The sequence below is a fragment of the Stegostoma tigrinum genome, chromosome 47 (genome assembly GCF_030684315.1).
Source record: "Stegostoma tigrinum isolate sSteTig4 chromosome 47, sSteTig4.hap1, whole genome shotgun sequence".
In the NCBI taxonomy this organism is placed as follows: Eukaryota; Metazoa; Chordata; class Chondrichthyes; order Orectolobiformes; family Stegostomatidae; genus Stegostoma; species Stegostoma tigrinum.
The window spans coordinates 1340743-1363473 of record NC_081400.1 but is presented as its reverse complement, the minus strand read 5'-3'; the positions used below and the strand labels follow the sequence as shown (position 1 = coordinate 1363473).

General features: G+C 47.3%; 1 protein-coding gene across 2 annotated transcripts; it reads right to left on the bottom strand.

The window, feature by feature from the left end:
• Positions 1-263: 263 nt before the first annotated feature.
• Positions 264-21885, bottom strand: LOC125449741 (KH homology domain-containing protein 4-like). Of its 2 annotated transcripts, XM_059642937.1 has the most exons (13): positions 21605-21885; positions 19091-19225; positions 18411-18490; positions 17885-17937; positions 16810-16964; positions 13414-13625; positions 12647-12707; positions 12130-12190; positions 11621-11808; positions 10053-10220; positions 5386-5495; positions 4256-4386; positions 264-715 (listed from the first exon to the last, which is right to left on the bottom strand). In XM_059642937.1, the coding sequence occupies exons 1-13, from the start codon at positions 21827-21829 to the stop codon at positions 510-512; spliced, it is 1785 nt and encodes a 594-aa protein (XP_059498920.1). In that variant the 5' UTR covers positions 21830-21885; the 3' UTR covers positions 264-509. The 2 variants fall into 2 exon arrangements, with proteins under 2 accessions (XP_059498920.1, XP_059498921.1); XM_059642938.1 differs by lacking the exon at positions 264-715 and having other exon boundaries at positions 1258-4347.
• Positions 21886-22731: the final 846 nt, after the last annotated feature.

Sequence of the window (22731 nt, the reverse complement as noted above, 5' to 3'; positions counted from 1 at the left end):
TATTTACAGTCCCATTCTGTAATCTGTAAAAGCCTCTGATCAGAGACTCCTAGTCAGAGAGTGATATGTACATCCTTAATGTCAGTCAGGGCAGCTTGATCGCACTCCCCTGCCCAGAGACAGCTCTCTCCTAGAGATGAGAGAGATTCCAACCTTACACAGAAAAACCCAACAATCTTGTGTGCAGAAACCAACCCTCGTATTGCTACACGAGTCCGGAGACCCCTGGGAAACCGGAAGGAAAACAAAAGAAGTCAACTTCAAACTTTTGAGAATTAAGTAATTTCTTGGTAAACGTTCCCAGCCCAACCTCCCAAAGAAAAGCATAATGTTTGAAGCTCTAACATTCTAACCGTGCAGCATCAGAATGGCCACACAGGTAGAAGCTCTGTTCCACTCAGCCAAGCTTCTTTGAGCCAGTCCACATGCTAATAGTTCATATTAACAGAGGGCCATCATGACCTTTAAGGTGAGTGTGGGCCCAGTCTTACTCTCCAAGAACCAGCCAACTACGGTGCCATCCAGAAGGGCATCTGCTGCTGGGCACGCTGAGGAGGTAATGTATACCGGCACTCTGCACTCCAGCCCTGCGCCGCACTTTGCCTCCTTCTGGAATGTTCTTCTTCCTCATCCGACGAGTCTCCACCGTAGGCCACAAGCCGCGACCCCCTCTCGCCCATCCTCCTCATCTTCATCGACGGCTCCCCAAGACGATCTAGAGATAGGCAAAACAAAAACGAGACACAAACAAAAACACACAAACACAGCAGAATAAAGAGCCCCAACAACAAAATAAAAACAGCTCAGGAAGAAAAACGGGTTTGTTATTGGGAACCATTTGTAGGTGTCGATATGATGCCGGTTTGGCACACGGGCCACAGTAGTCCAACACACAGAGCAGCCAGGCAGGCAGGTTAGCACAACCAATGTTTCATCAGCCACGACAACAGCAGAACCATGGAAAAGAGAGAGAGAAAAAAAGAAACACAAACAGGAAAAGGTGATGTTAGAACATGATCCATCAGTGATCAATTCGCCAGTTGTAGGGCTGACTGACCAAGGAGATTTACAAAATAATCTTTATGACTGACAGACTGTCTCTTCTGACTAGCATTCAGCACAGATTATCAATCAGTCAGGTTTCTCTTGGTTTTGGACAACATTCACCTGTACACCTAATCCCTCACCGCTCCCCCCAAAAAAAAACTGGGTTCCTCTATACCTGTGCACACCCCACCCCCCCAAAAAAAATCAGGTACATTTATACCTGCCCCCCCCCACTTCTAAACTGCATATATCTATACCTGCCCCATCTCTAAATGAGGTACCTCCATACCTGCCCTCTCTAAATTAGTTATCTCTGCACCACCATCCCCTCTGTGCTTCATATTCCTCTACATTTCCCCTTTCCTCTAAATCAGGTTCCTCAACACAATTCCCTCTCTACTTCTTCCTCTCTAAATCACTACCGGGCAGTGAACAGTAGCAGGTTCCCTGGCTGATTTCGCCACGGACAGGGACTGGGAGCAGGAACCCTCACTCCTTTGTTTAGAATTTAAATTCTTTTGGGGACGTGGTGTGGCATCACACTGGCTGGGCTAGCATCTAATGCGCATTGCATCCTGGAGAAAGTGGTGGTGAGCTGCCTTCTTGAACTGCTGCAATCCTTGTGGTATAGGGGGACACACACACACAGTGCTGAGGGGAAAGGAATTCAAGAATTTTGACCGTGTTTCAGAAAACCAAGTCTAGGTGGGGTGGGAAACTTGCAGATGGTGATCCTGTGTCCCCGAACTTCTAGGCTGTAGAGGTCACAGGTTGGGAAGGAGCCTTGGCGAATTTCTGCAGGGCATCTTATAGATGGTACACACTGCTGCTACTGAGCATAGGTGGTGGAATAAGTGGGTATGCTGCCAATCAAGTTGGCTTCTCTGTTCTGGATCATTTCAAGTTTCTCAAGAGCAATTGGAGCAGCAGCCATCCAGGCAAGTGGGGGGCATCCCATCACACTCCTAACCTGTGCTTTATGGACAAATGTTGGAGAATCAAAAGGCAATTATTTGCCACAGAATTCCCAGCCTCTGACCTACTCTTGTAACCACAGCATTGATATGACTGGTCTTGCTCAGTTCCTGGTGAAAGGCAATCTCTCTGACAGTAGTGAAGGATTAACAATAGCAATCAGATTAAATATCAAGTGAAGATTCTCTCTTGTTGAAGACGGTTAATACCGGGCTCTGGTGTGGTATAAATGTTACTTGTCACTTACAAACCCAAGCTTAATATTGTGCAGGTCTTGCTGTATTTGAACATGGACTGCTTCAGTATCTGAGCAGTAGCAAACAGCACTGAACACTGCACAATCATTGGCGAACATCCCCATTTCTGACCTAATGATGGAGGGAATGTCATTGATGAAATAGCTCAAGATAGTTGAGGCTGAGGAACTCCTGCAGAGATGCCCTGAAGCTGAGATGAGTGACATCCAACAACCACAACCATCTTCCTATCTGGCAGATATGACTCCACCAATGGAGAGTCAGCCAATACACGTGGATTCCAGTTTTGCCAGGGCTCCTTGATGCCACACTTGTTCGAATGCAGCCTTGATGTCAAGGGCTGTCACTCACACCTCACCTCCGGAATTCAGCTCTTTTGTCCATGTTTGAACCGAGGCTGTAATGAGGTCTGGAGCTGAGAGGCCCTGATGGAACCCAAACTGAGCGCCAGTGAGCAGGGTTATTACTGAGCAAGTGCTGCTTGATTGCAATGTTGACAATCCCTTCCATCACTTTACTTTTGCTTGAGAGTAAATTGATGGATACTGATTGGCTGAGTTGGATTTTATGTACAGGACGTACCTGGGGAATTTACCTGAGGAATTTTCCACACTGTTGAATATAGCCACTGTTGAAAGTGAGCCAGCACAGAGCTGCTCAGAGAGACCTGAAGGAACATTATCAACATGTTTTGGAAATTAGTTGAGTTACAGGGAACAGAGTTCGGGATTGGGCAGATTCTCAAACTGACAGATGGGCCTAGTGATGTCTGTGAAGATGGTGTTGGGCGTCTCAGCAACTCACTCTGTTCGTTAAAGAATTAGAGGGATAGGAAACCTCATGTCCAGATATGCAGCTGACACAATGAGAGGCTGCACTGTGAGCAGTGTTAAATAAGATGACAAAGTGAAAACAGCGGGTCAAATGAACTGCCAAAATTGTCGCAATGAATTTCAATTAAATTTGAATGAAAAACAATTCAAGCGTAATTTGTTTGAAATAGTGGAAGCTTAGAGGGATTGAACAATGCCCAAGGACACAGATCCATAAATTGTTGAGAACAGGTACAAGCAATAATCCAGTGCTGCTGGCTTTCATGTAGAAAGTCCTGGAATACAAAGGCACACCACATCCTTCAATGACACAAAGCCCTTAGTCACTGTACTCCATGCCTTTGGAAGGTTACATCGGTACTGGAGGATTCGCCAGAATGAATCCTAGCCTCAAAGAAACATGATCTTCTGGAAAAGAGTATACAAACCAAAACTACATGTCCTGAAATTTTGGTGGTTTAAGGGTGATTTGATCAAAGTTTTCAGAATTTGAACGGGAGCCGATACATTGAAGGGCCAGCGGAGCAGGAAAGTCGACATTCTGGGTTTACACCCTTCATCTTGTCGACTTCCCTGTTCCTCGGATGCTGCCTGACCAGCTGTGTTCCTCCAGCTCCACACTGTATTGACTGTGGCTCCAGAATCTGTAGTTCTTGCTATCTCCTAACTGATAGACTGAAACCATCTGCAGGTGGTTGGAGAGTCAAGGGTAAAGATCAGATTGAAATTTGAGCCACCCTTTTGGTGGGAGGTTGGGAAACAGGTCAGCAAGATCTCTGCGAATTATGGGTTAAACACATTCTGAATATATTCAGTCAGTCTCAGTCTGTGACCATAAAGCTGGTCAGTGTGATTCTGGAAAGACAGACTCAGCAGTCAGTACATTCTCCTATGATGTCCCTTCAGGAAGTCAAAGTCTGTATTTCAAAGAACAAACTCTTCCTATGCTGGAAAAATGGAACAAAGGCTCCGATAGCAAGACCAGGTTTGGTGGAAAGGACCTTCCAAATCGTCCAGTCATTGCAAGGAAACAGCGGCCTCTCAAGATATGGGCTGAAGAGTGAGCTCCTCAGAAATTCCAGCTTTCCACACCCATCATGACCTTGCATCAATTTTGTGCTACCGACTAAGCAGCTCACTCACCCAGAGATGCTGAAGGTCTGTACATCCCACACTGATCTTCAGGCTGCACGAATCCTTCGTTGAGAAGTCGTGGTGGTGGGGGCATCAGCTGCCTGGGTGGACGAGAGGACAGATGTGAATAGTAGTCTGACCTTGGAACAACAAAGCAAAGAAATATTTCACAGGTGCAGCCTTACTGAAAAATATTCACCATCACAAGATGAAAATGACAATTCTGTACTGATGTAACATCGGAGATGCAGTCAGAGACCATTCATTAGAGATATTCCTGGTGAGGCTCCACATGGAGCATGGAACCCCACCGACCAGCTGTCATTCTGGGATACAGAACTCACATGCCAGTGTAGAATTACCTCTACCTGGAGCACCAAGCATGAACAGGAAGGACTTTAAACTATTCCCAACCACTGAGAAGGTCACTGATCTCCAAGTGGCTCATACGCAGGGTTTCAGGAAAACGGCTAACTCTGATCTTTTCAGGAAAAGTGAGAGTAAGGTTGGAACTGACTCTGATATCCCTTCAACAATGGCACCAAGCATTCACACTTAAACTACAATCTGCCTATAAGACTCCAGGCTAATTAAACCATCCAACAATCCAACAGAGTCAGAATGAGAGATCTTCTGGATTACCAGCTGGATGAATCTCAGGATGGAACCATCCCTAATGCCAGAAAATCCAGCCCAGAACCACAAGGGGATTAGACCAGGGCACCTGAAGCTGTGGGTACTAGCCTATGGAGAGTTTGAAGTGGCAAGCTGAGGCAGCAATGTCTGGTGCACAGTTCAGATTGAGTGCCCAGAGCTGACAGGTCCCTGTGAATTCACTCCATTTTATCTATAGGTGGCTAGATCATCCAGGTCTGATTGCTAGGCATCAGAAAAGGATGAGGTTTGACTTCTGAAAACAAAAATAACAATTCACACTGGATGAAGCCTCATGTATTACACAGGAGTCACAATGGATAAAGATTTCGAGAGCATTGGTCTACATACTGACTAAGATGAGCTGATAGTTAAAGATGCTTAATAGGAGACTGGCACCATGGTGCCTAGCAAGATCAGAGAGGCACCATGGAAATGTGCCCTGATGGTAACTCAAGTAAAACACAACACAAAAAGAAACCCACCTGTCCCTCTCCTTTGCTCTACCGCAGGGATCAGCGAAGGTCACACCCGCTCCACTTCGTCCGGTCTGAGAGGACCCTGTACCTAAATTAGTCATATGAATGGGTCCATGCTATGAGCAGAAAAAAGCAGCAGCATTAGCAGCAGTAACAATGCTTCCTACTGCAGTATCCCGTTGCTAGGTTGCAGTTGTGAATACATACTTACTACCCTAAGTCTATTTGAAAGTTGCACCAGGAGCACACTAGCCTGTTAGGTTTCTCAGCTGAAATAAAGCTAAAACTCAGATTTGTGTGTCTGGTGAGGCCGGTAACCCGCACCCTGTACTGTGACACTGCTTCATTCCAGAGACAGGACCCCAGTAACCCACACCCCGTACTACAGCACTGCTTCATTCCAGAGACAGGACCCCAGTAACCCACACCCTGTACTGTGGCACTGCTTCATTCCAGGAAATAGGACCCCAGTAACCCACACCCTGTACTACAGCACTGCTTCATTCCAGAGACAGGACCCCAGTAGCCCACACCCTGTACTGTGGCACTGCTTCATTCCAGAGACAGGACCCCAGTAACCCACACCCTGTACTACAGCACTGCTTCATTCCAGGAGACAGGACCCCAGTAACCCACACCCTGTACTACAGCACTGCTTCATTCCAGAGACAGGACCCCAGTAACGCACACCCTGAACTACAGCACTGCTTCATTCCAGAGACAGGACCCCAGTAACCCACACCCTGTACTGCGGCACTGCTTCATTCCAGGAAACAGGACCCCAGTAAGCCACACCCTGTACTGTGGCACTGCTTCATTCCAGAGACAGGACCCCAGTAACCCACACCCTGTACTACGGCACTGCTTCATTCCAGGAGACAGGACCCCAGTAACCCACACCCTGTACTACAGCACTGCTTCATTCCAGAGACAGGACCCCAGTAACGCACACCCTGAACTACAGCACTGCTTCATTCCAGAGACAGGACCCCAGTAACCCACACCCTGTACTGTGGCACTGCTTCATTCCAGGAAACAGGACCCCAGTAAGCCACACCCTGTACTGTGGCACTGCTTCATTCCAGGAAACAGGACCCCAGTAACCCACACCCTGTACTACGGCACTGCTTCGTTCCAGGAAACAGGACCCCAGTAACCCACACCCTGTACTGTGGCACTGCTTCATTCCAGAGACAGGACCCCAGTAACCCACACCCTGTACTACAGCACTGCTTCATTCCAGGAAACAGGACCCCAGTAACCCACACCCTGTACTGTGGCACTGCTTCATTCCAGGAAACAGGACCCCAGTAACCCACGCCCTGTACTACGGCACTGCTTCATTCCAGGAAACAGGACCCCAGTAACCCACACCCTGTACTACGGCACTGCTTCGTTCCAGGAAACAGGACCCCAGTAACCCACACCCTGTACTGTGGCACTGCTTCATTCCAGAGACAGGACCCCAGTAACCCACACCCTGTACTACAGCACTGCTTCATTCCAGGAAACAGGACCCCAGTAACCCACACCCTGTACTGTGGCACTGCTTCATTCCAGGAAACAGGACCCCAGTAACCCACGCCCTGTACTACGGCACTGCTTCATTCCAGGAAACAGGACCCCAGTAACCCACACCCTGTACTGTGGCACTGCTTCATTCCAGAGACAGGACCCCAGTAACCCACACCCTGTACTACAGCACTGCTTCATTCCAGGAAACAGGACCCCAGTAACCCACACCCTGTACTACAGCACTGCTTCATTCCAGGAAACAGGACCCCAGTAACCCACGCCCTGTACTACGGCACTGCTTCATTCCAGGAGACAGGACCCCAGTAACCCACACCCTGTACTGTGGCACTGCTTCATTCCAGGAAACAGGACCCCAGTAACCCACACCCTGTACTGTGGCACTGCTTCATTCCAGAGACAGGACCCCAGTAACCCACACCCTGTACTACAACACTGCTTCATTCCAGGAAACAGGACCCCAGTAACCCACACCCTGTACTACAGCACTGCTTCATTCCAGAGACAGGACCCCAGTAACCCACACCCTGTACTGTGGCACTGCTTCATTCCAGAGACAGGACCCCAGTAACCCACACCCTGTACTATAGCACTACTTCATTCCAGGAAACAGGACCCCAGTAACCCACACCCTGTACTGTGGCACTGCTTCATTCCAGAGACAGGACCCCAGTAACCCACACCCTGTACTACAGCACTGCTTCATTCCAGGAGACAGGACCCCAGTAACCCATACCCTGTACTACAGCACTGCTTCATTCCAGGAGACAGGACCCCAGTAACCCACACCCTGTACTACAGCACTGCTTCATTCCAGGAAACAGGACCCCAGTAACCCACACCCTGTACTGTGGCACTGCTTCATTCCAGGAAACAGGACCCCAGTAACCCACACCCTGTACTACAGCACTGCTTCATTCCAGAGACAGGACCCCAGTAACCCACACCCTGTACTACAGCACTGCTTCATTCCAGGAAACAGGACCCCAGTAACCCACACCCTGTACTACAGCACTGCTTCATTCCAGGAGACAGGACCCCAGTAACCCATACCCTGTACTACAGCACTGCTTCATTCCAGGAAACAGGACCCCAGTAACCCACACCCTGTACTACAGCACTGCTTCATTCCAGAGACAGGACCCCAGTAACCCACACCCTGTACTACAGCACTGCTTCATTCCAGGAAACAGGACCCCAGTAACCCACACCCTGTACTACAACACTGCTTCATTCCAGGAGACAGGACCCCAGTAACCCACACCCTGTACTGTGGCACTGCTTCATTCCAGGAGACAGGACCCCGGTAACCCACACCATGTGCTGTGGCACTGCTTCAGTCCAGGAGACAGGACCCCAGTTGGCAATGAATGCAGCTAACTGCATCTGCTTGTCGCCAGAGATCTTTCAACACAGGCCAGTCCAGTGGCACAACCCCTGGTTATTCTGGCCTGCTGACTGGAGTACAGGCTTCACCAATGCTAAACAATGTGCTCACTGATATAACGAAGTGTAGAGCTGGATGCAATGTTGTAATGTTTTATGAACACAGCAGGGCCAGCAGCATCAGAGGAACAGAAAGGCTGACGTTTCGGATCTAGACCCTTTTGTGAAGAAGGGTCTAGGCCCGAAACGTCAGCCTTCCCGCTCCTCTGATGCTGCTTGGCCTGCTGTGTTCATCCAGCTCTACACCTTGTATTCTCAGATTCTCCAGCATCTGCAGTTCCTACTATCCCTGCTTATTCATACAGACTGCCCAAATTTCTTCCACAGCAAGCCATGAAATGCACCTAAGTAACTTCCTAAAGTACTGACCACAAAACAAAACTACCCATTTCAACTAGAATCAGCAATCTTAATCCATAACGTCACAGGGAGGCTATTCTGTCCAAAATATGCCTTAATAATGCAGGGAAAGCTTTACTAACACTGTGCTGTCTCTGCTCTGGAAGGGTTTGGTGGCCCAGTGGGGGCACGACGACAGTGTAGAGTGTGTTTTACTCTGAATCTAACCCCATGCTGTCCCTGTCCTGGGAGTGTTTGATGGGGACAGTGTAGAGGAGGTTTTACTCTGTATCTAACCCCGTGCTGTCCCTGTCCTGGGAGTGTTTGAGGAGGACAGTGTAGAGGGAGCTTTATTTTCTATCCAACCCTGAGCTATACCTGTCTTGGGAAGTTTTGATGGTGACAGTGTAGACAGGACTTTAATTAATAGCTGACTTGCGCTTCCAAAAAAAAGATGAAATAGCTGTATGTATTGCTAAACACTGCTCCGTGCCCAGTCCCTGAAGCAGATCTTGTGGAAATGTACCACCTCCTGATTGAAAGTTTTCCTCCTGTCTCTGGGATAGTCTTTGTAGTGATTAATGTTAACATCACTAACTCCAGGATAATATAAAGCTGGTTATGTTGACGAGGAGTGCAGCATTTCAGTATAAATTGCTATCCTGATGTTAGAACCATTCTTAATAGTTATATGACCCCTTCTCTGAGTGAAACCTCTCCAGTTATAATAGCCACCTTGTGATGCTCAACAACCTACCTCTGGCCATACTCAAGAGTCCAGAGAACAGCAGCGACTCACATTTCCATCCACATTATACAGCATAAAAATACACGGAATGTGAAAAATGCCACAGGGTGCATACAAAAAACAAGACGGCAGTTGTGACCTGACTTCCTGTAGCTATTTCAGAATGGCAGTGCCCGAATACCCCTTCCCAAAAACATGCACACAGGAACACTGACTCTGATAGAGTTACCAGAAGACTCTTTCCCAGACGGTAATGATCCAGTAACTTGCACCTTTGACAGGGCAGCTCTCTCAAAGGCCTATGTTGGAGGTCTGCCAAAATTCTGGTTTCAGAATAGGGCTCCTACTGCGCCAAACTAACACACACAGCTGGTGCCACATGTGGTGCTCTCATATCCTGGCTGGGGACAAGGGATTAAAAATGGGAGAAAACATTAAAAAGCAATCTGGGCTGCAGGATCTAATAGTGTGGAGCGGAGTGGAGGCCAGAATGCAAATACAGACTGGTGACAGTCAGCCCAGCCTCATTCTGAACTAGAAAGCCTCAAAAACCCTTCTGCTCTGCTGCCTTTCACAATCCGGTAGTGAGTAAGGGCGTATCTCCCACCTGGTACCCTAGCAGAGCCGATTCCTCCTCACTCTCTTCAGTGAAACGTCTCTTGTGTCCCTGAGGTGGAGGGAGGTGAGCAGAGGGTCTCGGTGCACCCATCATCCCATCATAAGCAGGCGTATTCACAGGTAATGGTGTGGCAAAGCTGCCAACCACAGGGTTTTGCTGCACACAGGATGGAAGTTTAATTAGGTCACAAACAATTAGGACAACAAACACATCAATAACACATGAGCAACCTCCAATGACAAGACCCATAGCCAGAGAACTCTCGCTCTTGCCCAGACTAGAAGCTGACAGGTACTAAGGGTCCACAGGATCCTCACTGCAGTGACCAAGCATTACTGATACAACACAGTGAGAGGACATTAGTACTCAAACAGGGAAGGTGGTCATAAAGCCAGCCATAAAGTAGTCTAATAGCCACTGTAACATGGAGATTCCCATCACAACAACAGAAAAATGTGACATTCTGAAAAAAACAAGAGCTTTCTAAACAGAATGGTTGAGACAATGTTCTGACTCAGAAACAGACAGTCAAAGCTTGCTGGTAACCCAGGCCCAAACACAGGTATAACCGGTATCACACACCCCCTCCCCCTCACTAACCCAAACCCAGGTATAACCGGTATCTCACACCCCCTCCCCCTCACTAACACAAACCCAGGTATAACCGCTATCACACACCCCCTCCCCCTCACTAACACAAACCCAGGTATAACTGGTATCACACACCCCCTCCCCCTCACTAACACAAACCCAGGTATCACCAGTATCACACACCCCCTCCCCCTCACTAACCCAAACCCAGGTATAACCAATATCTCACACCCCCTCCCCCTCACTAACACAAACCCAGGTATAACCGCTATCACGCACCCCCTCCCCCTCACTAACCCAAACCCAGCTATAACCGCTATCACACACCCCCTCCCCCTCACTAACACAAACCCAGGTATAACCGGTATCTCACACCCCCTCCCCCTCACTAACACAAACCCAGGTATAACCGGTATCTCACACCCCCTCCCCCTCACTAACACAAACACAGGTATAACCGGTATCTCACACCCCCTCCCCCTCACTAACCCAAACCCAGGTATAACCGGTATCTCACACCCCCTCCCCCTCACTAACCCAAACCCAGGTATAACCGGTATCTCACACCCCCTCCCCCTCACTAACACAAACCCAGGTATAACCGGTATCTCACACCCCCTCCCCCTCACTAACACAAACACAGGTATAACCGGTATCTCACACCCCCTCCCCCTCACTAACACAAACACAGGTATAACCGGTATCTCACACCCCCTCCCCCTCACTAACCCAAACCCAGGTATAACCGGTATCTCACACCCCCTCCCCCTCACTAACCCAAACCCAGGTATCACCAGTATCTCACACCCTTCCTCCTCACTAGCAGTCCGGAAACAAGCTGCATCAGGTTACCCACATAGCTCCCTAACCCAGACACAAGCTACACCAGCTATCTCTGAATGCCTATGGGCATCTTATCTACTCCTATACTGGTGTCCACAAACAATACTAATTCAGTGACTCACCTGTCCAGGCATGGCCAGAGGCTGTGCTGCTCCCGAGACTGGGAACTGTGTTGATTCAGGACCACACGGCCTGGGGTACGAACCCTGAGAGGACTGCAATGGAACAGGGCCCATTGGATACCTGGCCTGGTAACCCTGTCCTGGGTAATAATGCTGCTGGGGAACAGCTCCAGGCAGTTGCTGGTAACCTTTAAAAAAGAAAAGGCTGGTTAGTAGGCTAAGACACTGACTCGAGAGCCAGGAAACATCACACACATTCACACACATGTGCCTCAGAAGGTCAAAGTCATTCACTGAGATAAACACCGCATCCATTTGCAAACCCGAAGAATAATCTCCCCAAAATGGCTAAAATCACTCCCAGCCACGGGGCCAGTGCCTGTCTAACTGCATCCGTAAACAGTGATGGACCACTACGGAGACTGAATCTCTGTTCAGAGATGGCAAGCCTCAGGTCTAACCAAACACCCAATTAACAGGTTTACCTTCTTTTTTATTTGAAGACTTACCTTGAGGTGGCATGATTGAAGAATTCATTTGACTCAAGAACCTAGAATGTTCACTGTGGACCTACAGGGCACAAGAAAGAAATTGGGTTCAGTTATCACACGGCACACTTTACCCATTGTGCAGCATCTGCGCTGTACATCTCCATGACCGACTCCTAAGTGGAAGTATCTCAGAGAAGCTGCCACGTTGAACAAAACCGGAGGATCTCAACTTCTGCATTCAGTCTGTGCTGATTCCAACCAGGATAAGCAGTCAACAATTATAACTAGATTCAGAATCCAGAGTTAGGTTACTGCTCCCAAATGACTCCAGCTGTCAGGTAAAGAGAAACCCTGGCAATGATTGCGATTCCACCCACAGCTGAATACCCTGCTACACTGCCAGAGCCAACAATGACAAATCACTTGAAGGAGGCAGAAACTGGTGTGTCACTGACTTATGAACTGGGGACTGACGGAGACAGGACAGGAACAGGAACATTGGTCTATTTAAGCTAATTACTGAAGTGCTACTCACAGTCTGCAGCAAGCTCTCACAAAGTTTCCTTGCAGCTGAAAGACCCTCTGGTTTGGGATGACTGAAAGGAACACAAATCAATCCGTTAGAAAGAATTCCAACTCAGTGCAGGCACTCTGTAACCTGACAGGACAGCTCCCACTGCACTGTCCCCATCAAACACACGCAGGAAAGGGACGCCACATGATTACAGACAGTAAAGCTCCCTCTAGTCATTTAATATTACAGTAAGCAAAGTAAAGCTCTCACAAACTGACCACATCAAACACTCCCAGTACAGGGACAGCACAAGGTTAGATAGAGTAAAACTCCCTCTAAACTGTCCCTCCCACCAAACACTCCTAGCAGCGGAACAGCACGGGGTTAGATACACAGTAATGCTCCTACTGTCCATGCAGTGAGGAATTGGGATTCCAATTCGCGGCAGATGCTGAAGATTCCTGATGGAAGAGTGAATGCTCAGTCTTAGCCCATTGCCATTGATATACAAACAACCGGCCACAACACCAGTCATTGTTCCTCCCACACATCACTTGCGTTCTCTGCACCACCACCTCGCCCACTCCGAGCCCCCAACCTCCCCCACTCCTCCTGTCCAAGGCTGTGTACTTGTGCCAGTTTGTACGTGCATTGTGAAACTGCTACAATGTGAAAGTCGCAGTGAACAAATGAAGTCAAGGACTGGTATAGCTGTGCTGCAGGGACAGGTCTCATCAAAACACATAACATGTAAACCCAGAAAAGCTTTTGGCAATTCTTCCTGGTACCTTATATAGATGTACATTGGTTCAAAGGCCTCTCTCCCAGATGCAGGCTCCAGGCAGCCTGAACCCTTCCCACGAAGGAAAACCTTGGCACCAGTCTCAGCCTGAATGTGCTGCAGGTAGGATCCACCTGGACCCTCCACTTTCTCTTTAATGTTAAAGGCTGGATCAATCTGCTCCAGACCCACAAAAACTTTATCTTGAACATAATGCATCTGCGGAGAAAAGGAAGGAAGAGATTATACATTAGGCACCAAGCAAAGTGAATACAGAAGCAAGAGGAACTGTTGGAGATTCAGTCCACACTGCAGGTGTAGTGTTAGTTAGCAATGTGTAAACTGACTGATACTGGGTGAAAAAAAAAACATGGGCCACTTTTAGCAGTGGTGCCAAATAATGACTTAATGCTTAGTCTGGTGTACAAAGTGGTGAGAACTTTATTTGTAGTACAGATTTTTGATAAGCCTAGGTATTAAGGGTATGGAGCTAAAGAAGAGTTAAGATCCACATTAGCCACAATGGCAGTGAATGGTGAAGTCAAGAAACTGAAATCGCCTCCTCCTGCTCTCTTGTATCACACACTGAGCTGTCATCCCAGTGAGTCAGGTTCCTATGTGAAGTGCTTGGGACTTACAGCTGAACCAATCAGTTCTACAAGGATGGCATTCACTAAAATGGACAGCTCAGAGCCAGAAGCCTGAGGGTGAAGGAGAGGTTCTGGAAAATCCTATTCAGGATTATTTTTCCATTTCAATGGCACTTCATACTAGAATTCTTAAAAGCCTCAAGCATGAAATGGCCATGTTTATTTCAGTTATCCCTCATAATTCAATCCTACTGCTGTTCAGAAGCTGTACAGTAATCGTGTAAAAGATGAGAAAGGCTAACAGAGTAGAATGAGTAACCAAGGTAATATAAGGGCTTAACAGACATTCAGGGGAGTTTCGGGAGAAGAGGAATCTGATGAAGAGAAGGTAACACGAGTATATCCCAAGGGACAGGTCTTTTATGATCAAAATTCTGTAACTGGGAATGAAAGCATGCAATTCTATCATCTAAAGGTGCAACACCATCAGAACAATCCTGAAGCAAAAAAACCGTAGAGAGATGCAAAGTCAAAGTTTCTCCTTGTGGAGCAATCTCGAACAAGAAGTCACAGTTTTCAGCTAAGGGGTGGCATATTTAAAAACAGAGAGAGAAATTGTTTCTCTCACAGGGCCTGTGGAATTCACCACCCCAGGATGCTGTGGATGCCAGGACACTGAATAGATTTAAGGAGGATTTTTACATGAACAATGGGTTAAAGCGCCATGGGGAACAGACATGAAAGTAGAGTTGAAGCTGAAATGAGATCAGCCATAATCACATTAAATTGCTAGGCCCCACTCCCAGTTTTATGTTCTTAGGGATGTCAATTTTAATACTCCAAGCATCTCTCATATAAGACCATAAGACATAGGAGTGGAAGTAAGGCCATTCAAATCATGGCTGATGGGCATTTCAGCACCACTTCCCTGCACTCTCCCCGTAGCACTTGATTCCTTTTGAGATCAAGAATTTATCGATCTCTGCCTTGAAGGCAACCAACGTCCCGGCCTCCACTGCACTCTGCGGCAATGAATTCCACAAGCCCACCACACACTGGCTGAAGAAATGTCGTCTCATTTCAGTTTTAAATTTAACCCCTCTAATTTTAAGGCTGTGCCCACGGGTCCTAGTCTCCCTGCCTAACGGAAACAACTTCCTAGCGTCCACCCCTTCTAAACTATACATTATCTTGTAAGTTTTTATTAGATCTCCCCTCAACGTTCTAAACTGTAATGAGTACAATCCCAGGATCCTTAGCCATTCATCATACGCTAAACCTACCATTCCAGGGATCATCCGTGTGAATCTCCGCTGGACACACTCCAGGGCCAGTATATCCTTTCTGAGGTGTGGGGCCCAAAACAGTATTCTAAATGGGGCATAACTAGAGCCTTATAAAGCCTCAGAAGCACATCACTGCTTTTATATTCCAAACCTCTTGAGATAAACGACATTACATTTGCTTTCTTAATTACGGACTCTACCTGCAAGTTACCCTTTAGAGAATCCTGGACCAACACTCCCAGATCCCTTTGTACTTCTGATTTGCGAATTTTCTCACCGTTTAGAAAATAGTCCATGCCTGTATTCACCAGTTGCCATTCCGAAAAAGAGCCTTTTATCCCAACTCTCTGCCTTCTGTCAGACAGCCATATCATATGCCACATCAAATTCTAGCTTTTGAAATGAACATTAAGTGAGCAGTATTAATGCTAAGATACTGAAAACCATGTGTGGAGCTGGAGGAACACAGCAGGTCAGGCAGCATCAGAGGAGCAGAAAACTCAACATTTTGGGGTCCTGATCCAAAACGTCAACTCTTCTGCTCTTCTGATGCTGCCTGACTTGCTGTGTTCCCCCAGCTCCACACTGTTGTCTCTGACTCCAGCATCTGCAGTCCCTCCTATCCCCTATTAAAAAAACCATTATTGGCAGCGGTCATACAATTGGGATTTGTCTCTCAATCAGCCACAGCCATGAGAGTTAACAAGAACCAGAAGTGAGAAGATATCTGACAGGCACACCTAATCCCACACTCATTCAATTCTCTTTACCAGCAGTCACCAAACAGGGATTAGTTTTCCGTGAAGGGCTAGCTGATTTATCTCGGTGAAGACATTCATACACACTGGACTGGGTGAACACATTCACCTCAGGCATTCATTCTAGGAATGAAAGAATACCTGTGACAGTTAACCATCCACAAACAGTGAAACGTATTGTTGGGCTGCACAGTGAATCCCCGACTTTCACTGGAAGTGGGGTCGTTCTCTCGGCCCAGTTTCTATCGGAGGACAGTATCAGCAGAATCACAAGCACTGCACATGTTCCACTTTCTTCATCCTCCTGATTCCCCAATGTAGAGTGCAAAATGCAGCACTCTCTCCACTGTCCCATGAAACACTCCCAGGACAGAGATAGCATTGGGTTAGTTACAAAGTAAAGTTCCTGTACACCACTCCTTATCAACACTCCCGGGAGAGGGACACTGCAAGGGTAAATACAGAGCCAAGCTCCCTCCAGTTTTCTGAGCTGGAAGTGAAGCTCTTCTATTCTTCTAACTTGAAAGTAAAGCTACCTCTATACTGTCCCCAACAGATATAGGACAGCAATAGTACAGAGTTATATTCCCAGGTCTTTTTATGCTCAGCAGTGCATTGAAACCTGTTATCAATGTTGTACAGCAGCTGCATGGTATCCCCTCTCAGTGATGTACAGGTACTGAAAGCTTTGAGTGCACAAACACCCATTCAGAGCCATACAGCGAGAGAACCCAGAAACTAGGTCAGAACTCAACAATACTGTACTTACTCCAGCTTGTGATTTCGCTGTGGTGGTTGTAGGATGAGTAACAGGGGCTGGCTGGTGATAGACAGTAACCATTGGACCATTGAACTGCAAGCTGGAAGCGCTGACAGCCTTTATAACTCCACCTGCGATGATCTCCTTAATGCGGTTCACAGCCTCTGCAAAGAAATCCAAAGTATAAATGATAGAACTTAACTATTGATTTATTAGATACAATCAACTAACACTAACTACAATTATAACTAACTCGTATTTACTCCTTTCCCTCCCACTCAAAGTGTCACACACTTTGCTGAGGGAAAGACCTGCAACTCCCAAAAGCAGCTGGAGGCCTGGTTGGCATATCAGTGGTCATACAGGAGCCTAACCCTGCCCTCAATCTCTCACACACCGAAAACCTTCAGCGTATCATGGAGTGCATTGAAAAAGCCGAAGGAGCATGGCACTCCTTCAGCACTGACCCTCCCACAGTGTGGTGGTACTCCCTCAGTACAGTCCAAGCCTCAGTAACTGACACCTTGAAAACTCATTGCTTTCTCAGTATTCTACTGAGATCATCTTTCAAAACACGGGGTTAGCGTTAGTATCTAGAATATGGCTGAAACCCCCTAACTCTCTGAAGCATAAAAGTTGGCAGTGAATGAACTACTGGGCTGTGCAGTGAATCCCCAACTTTCCACAGAAATGGGGTCGTTCTCGCGGCCCAGTTTCTATCGGAGGACAGTATCAGCAGAATCACGAGCACTGCACATCTTCCACTTTCTTCATCCTCCTGATCCCCCAATGTACAGAAGCAGTGCAAAATGCAGCACTGTCTCCAATGTCTTATCAAACACTCCCAGGACTGGTACAGAATGGACTTAGAAAGAGATGCAAGTGTTTACTTGTTTCATACCCCTGACTGTTTCCAATCTTGTTTCTTCATACTATTAATTGTTTTAGGAGGATTATCACAGCCTGTATGGGTAATACAGACAGCACGTATTGCTGCCCTGGCACATAAACTAATGTGGCACTAAACAGAACCGAAAGCTGGCCTGGGCTTCTGGAGGGTAGAGCTTGGCAGTCTCGTACTCACTGTCAACAACATCACGTGTCTGTCCTTGGATGTGTAGGTACAGTGCACGGTCTCTGTTCAGGGTGTAAGAAGAAACATAAGTAAGAATCTTTCCTGACGTTTAATGTGGAACAAACATAATCCAAAATTGACTGCTGCTGCAGGTTGAACAGTGCCAGTTGCTGAATGACAGAGTGACCCTCAATTTGCAAGGAGGTAACTGTTCCATCAGGACTACAACCGGCCTCAGTGCCCTGGTAAGGACAAAACAGGCACAAGAACACAATGTGATGGGAGCGTCATGACATTTGTATATTACGACAGAGCTGCAGTGTAACACCTCATCCAAAGCTCTCAGTATTCTTCCGTGAGCCTCAAGCTGAATGATGCTTCTGCAGGTGACTCTAGGATGCAAGAGGTACTGATACCAAGCCACAGCTGAGACTAGCAAGAAGAATAAATAGGAGACAGTATAAGCTCCCAGAGCTGGGCCAGTAAATTCAGGAGACAGGAGGGAGGGAAAGAGTGCTCTTCACGAAAGACATACCCTGGTGTGGCTTGTACTTTCTCCTCTGGTGCCATGAATCTCCCTCGTGTAGACACAGCTGCTCCAGTCAGCCGGCTGACCTGTGCAAGGAAAGACAACTCAGAATCACTCTCAAATGTTGTTTCAAATATTCAGAACCATACTTTTAAAAAGAAAACCCCACCAACCTCTCAACAGAAATGTCATCAATAAATGGCGTGGGAAGCCTGAGTGGATGCTGTGGAGGAAATTATCATTGAGGGAGTAAAACGTGGAGACTAGAAACCTTTCAGAGTGAGTTCTCGGCACCCTTTCAAGCCCCTAGAGCCATACCACACACAAGGATGCTCCACAACCTACACCTTGCTCATAAAACCCTAAAACTAAACCAGACAAATAAAGAACCAAGAGCTTTAGAAGTGGCCTCTCCACTACCTACAGAGAATCAGAGACCCTTAATAGCCTCCTGCGGAGAGACTACTTCATTCAGACACCCTTGCCCTCCCGTAGAGGGGTTTCTCCAATCAGAGACCCCTCTCACAGACAGACTCAAATCGAAGACCCCTTCCCTTCCCAAAGAGAGCCTGTTCTGGTCAGAGATCCGTATACCCTCTCGTGGAGTCGCTATTCTGGCCAGAGATCCTACAGAATTCTGTTGCCTGCACCGCAAGTGGACTGTATCCTCCAGATAGATCTCTTACCTCATCCTGAGTCTGCCCTCGGGTGAGCAGATTTCGACAGTTGATGGGAACATCGTTGATTTCGACTTCAGCCACCACCAGGTCATCCTTGTTTTTCGCTTGAGCTGCTGCCACACTCTTTGCAGGAAGGGGGGCCTGCAAACAACAGGTGATCAGCGCTGGGAGGTAGCGATAACACTGGAAATTATCATCCAATAAAATCATGTTTAAGCAAACTGAAGCCCACCTTCCCAACACAATCCCCAGAGCCCTTTAATCACCAGGATCCAACTACCGAACGATCAGAGTCTTTTATACAGAACGACTGAGCATCTGTTGCTCTGTGACATCACAAATTCCAAATATCTACTACCGCAAAATGTCTCCTCATAGAATCAAAGGAAATGGCAGCACATGTGAGGATACTTAGCCCATCTTTCATGTGCAAACTGAGAATGAGCAATCCAGATTCATCCCACTATCTACTTCTTGGTCCCAAACCCTGCAGGTGAGGATACTCCACCCATAGCGTATGGATGAAAACTTTCTTTCTCAACTCCTCCAAATACTCCAAAGTCATGCATATTATTAATGACATTTTGTGATTTATACACAGGGACAATCAAATCCACTGCACATCATACTTTTGTTTCACCTGTTAGGAACAAAATGTGAACACCCAGTTATCTACAGAAACCTAAGACAGCAAATGAGTCACGCTCAAAACAGTCGGGCTTTCTATAATCACAATGCAGGCCACCACCTCACTGTGGAAATTGAGTCTTAATGTTAACAGTGGTTCAAAGTGGACATAAAGCTGGTGAGGCCTGACACACAGTGACATGTGGTTATTTCTGATAAAAACGTCTTTGGGAGCACATTACATCAGGGTCGGCACTTAGGAAAAACTGCTTCACTTTGAAACAGAGTCAGACAGCACGGAAACAGAGCCTTCGGTCCAACCAGTCTATGCTGAACATAATCTCAGACTAACCTTGCCCCACCTGCCTGTGCTTGGCCCATATCCGTGCAAACCTTTCCTACTCGTACTTTTTTCTAAATGCCATTAAACGTAACTGTACCTGCATCCAACACTTCCTCTGGAAGTTCTCCACACACAAACTACACTTTGTGTAAAAAAATCTTCCCCCATGTCTTCCTTAAATCTTTCTCCTCTCACGGTAAAAATATGCTCCCTACTCTTGAAAATCCCCACGCTTAGGAAAAGACACGCGCCATTCACCTTCTCTATGCCCATCATGATTTTATAAACCTCTATAAGGTCACCCCTCAGCCTCATTCACTCCAATGAGTAACCGGAAGGCAAAGTACAGGGCTAATAGTAAGATTCTTAGTAGTGTAGATGAGCAGAGAGATCTCGGTGTCCATGTACACAGATTCTTGAAAGTTGCCACCCAGGTTGACAGGGCTGTTAAGAAGGCATACAGTGTTTTAGCTTTTATTAACAGAGGGATCGAGTTCCGGAACCAAGAGGTTATGGTGAAGCTGTACAAAACTCTGGTGCAGCCGCACTTGGAGTATTGTGTACAGTTCTGGCATTATAAGAAGGATGTGGAAGCTTTGGAAAGGGTGCAGAGGAGATTTACTAGGATGTTGCCTGGTATGGAGGGAAGGTCTTACGAGGAAAGGCTGAGGGACTTGAGGCTGTCTTCATTAGAGAGAAGAAGGTTGAGAGGTGACTTAATTGAAACATATAAAATAATGAGGGTTAGATAGGGTGGATAGGGAGAGCCTTTTTCCTAGGATGGTGACGACAAGCACGAGGGGGCATAGCTTTAAATTGAGGGGTGAAAGATATAGGACAGATGTCAGAGGTAGTTTCTTTACTCAGAGTAGTAAGGGAATGGAACGCTTTGCCTGCAACGGTAGTAGATTCGCCAACTTTAGGTACATTTAAGTCGTCATTAGACAAGCATATGGACGTACATGGAATAGTGTAGGTTAGATGGGCTTGAGATCGGTATGACAGGTCGGCACAACATTGAGGGCCAAAGGGCCTGTACTGTGCTGTAATGTTATATGAAAAATGTCCCAGCCTATCCAGCTTCTCCTTATAACTGAAGCCCTCCATTCCTGGCAACATCCTGCAAAATCTCTTCTGAACCTTCTCCAGACCAATAATACTCTTCCTATAACAGAGACCACAGCTGGACAAAGAACCATCCTGAAGGTGTGGAATACCCTCCTGAAGGGCATTGTGGGTCAACCTACAGCATGAGAACTGCTAGGATTCAAAGCAGCAACTCACCACAACATCCTCAAGAACAACTACGGAAGGGTAATAAAGGCTGTCCCAGCCAGCCGTGCCCATATCCACAAATGAAATTTAAAAGAAAAAGACACCAGAAACATGCACATTTGTTCTATCACACATTAGCAAGATATTGCTCTGACAAATGACTACTTATTCTTTAATGAACATAATCAGCCACCCTGTCATCACCACTTCACACTGTGAGCAGGGCTCTGCTCTAATGCCGCACATTCTCACCCTCAGAGACGTGAAACTTGTACCTGTTCAGGAGCAATCTGACTGGGTTTCAACTTTCCTTTTGCTATCAGCATGGCATTGATCTTGGCAGCAACAGCTGCTGCTGCATCTAATGCTCCAGAAGCCGGGGCGACCGAACCAACACTCATTGCCATTCCTGGTGATGGAGCACCAGTGCCTAGAGGCAGAGAGACAGGCACTGAACCTGTTGCAAAGGTGTTTGTTGGCAAGGACACCTGTGCTGGCATTACCCCAGGCAATGACCCATTAATGGCAGGACCTGGCTGGTCCCACTTGCTGCGTCTTCTGCAAAAGAAAGAAATGTCATCATTTAATCCGTTCATTTTCCATTTTGAGTGGGAATATTCAGGACGGCAGCACAGTAGAGGCACCTGGTAAATCATACATCTACTCAAACAATCCTATTGCCCATTAACCCCATCAGTCTCTAGTTCTCCTCAGTTTGTTTCTTACCACCAACTCTATACCAGTCGGCACTTCATTCTTCAGCTGCGCTTCTCTCTGAACGAGAATGGGAGAGAGAGACAGACGGACAGACAGTTTCTCCCTCATTCTCCAGCTGTTGTTTTTCCTCTCTCTGCAATTATCCAGCTGTTCTTTTGTCTCGCCCATTCTCCAGCTTGTTTCTCTCTCTCTGTCTATTTCCCTCTCCCTCTCCCTCCCTGTCTGTCCATTTCTCTCTCCCTCTCCCCCTCCACCCCCGTCTATTTCTCTCTCCCTCTCCCCATCTCCCTCTCCCTGTCTATATCCCTCTCCCCCTCCCTCCCTCTGTCGATTTCTCTCTCCCTCCCCCTCTCTCCATTTCTCTCCCCCCCTGTCTATTTCTCTCCCCCTCTCCCTCTGTCTATTTCCCTCTCCCCCTCTCCCTCTGTCTATTTCTCTCCCCCTCTCTCCCTCTATCTCTCTCTTCCTCTCCCTCTCCCCCTCTCCCTCTCCCCCTCCCTCTGTCTATTTCCCGCCCCCTCTGCCCGTCTGTCTATTTCCCTCTCCCCCTCTATTTCCCTCTCCCCCTGCCTGTCTATTTCTCTCTCCCCCTGCCTGTCTATTTCTCTCTCCCCCTCTCTCCCTGTCTGTCTATTTCTCTCCCCCTCTCTCCCTCTATTTCCCTCTCCCTCTGTCTATTTCTCTC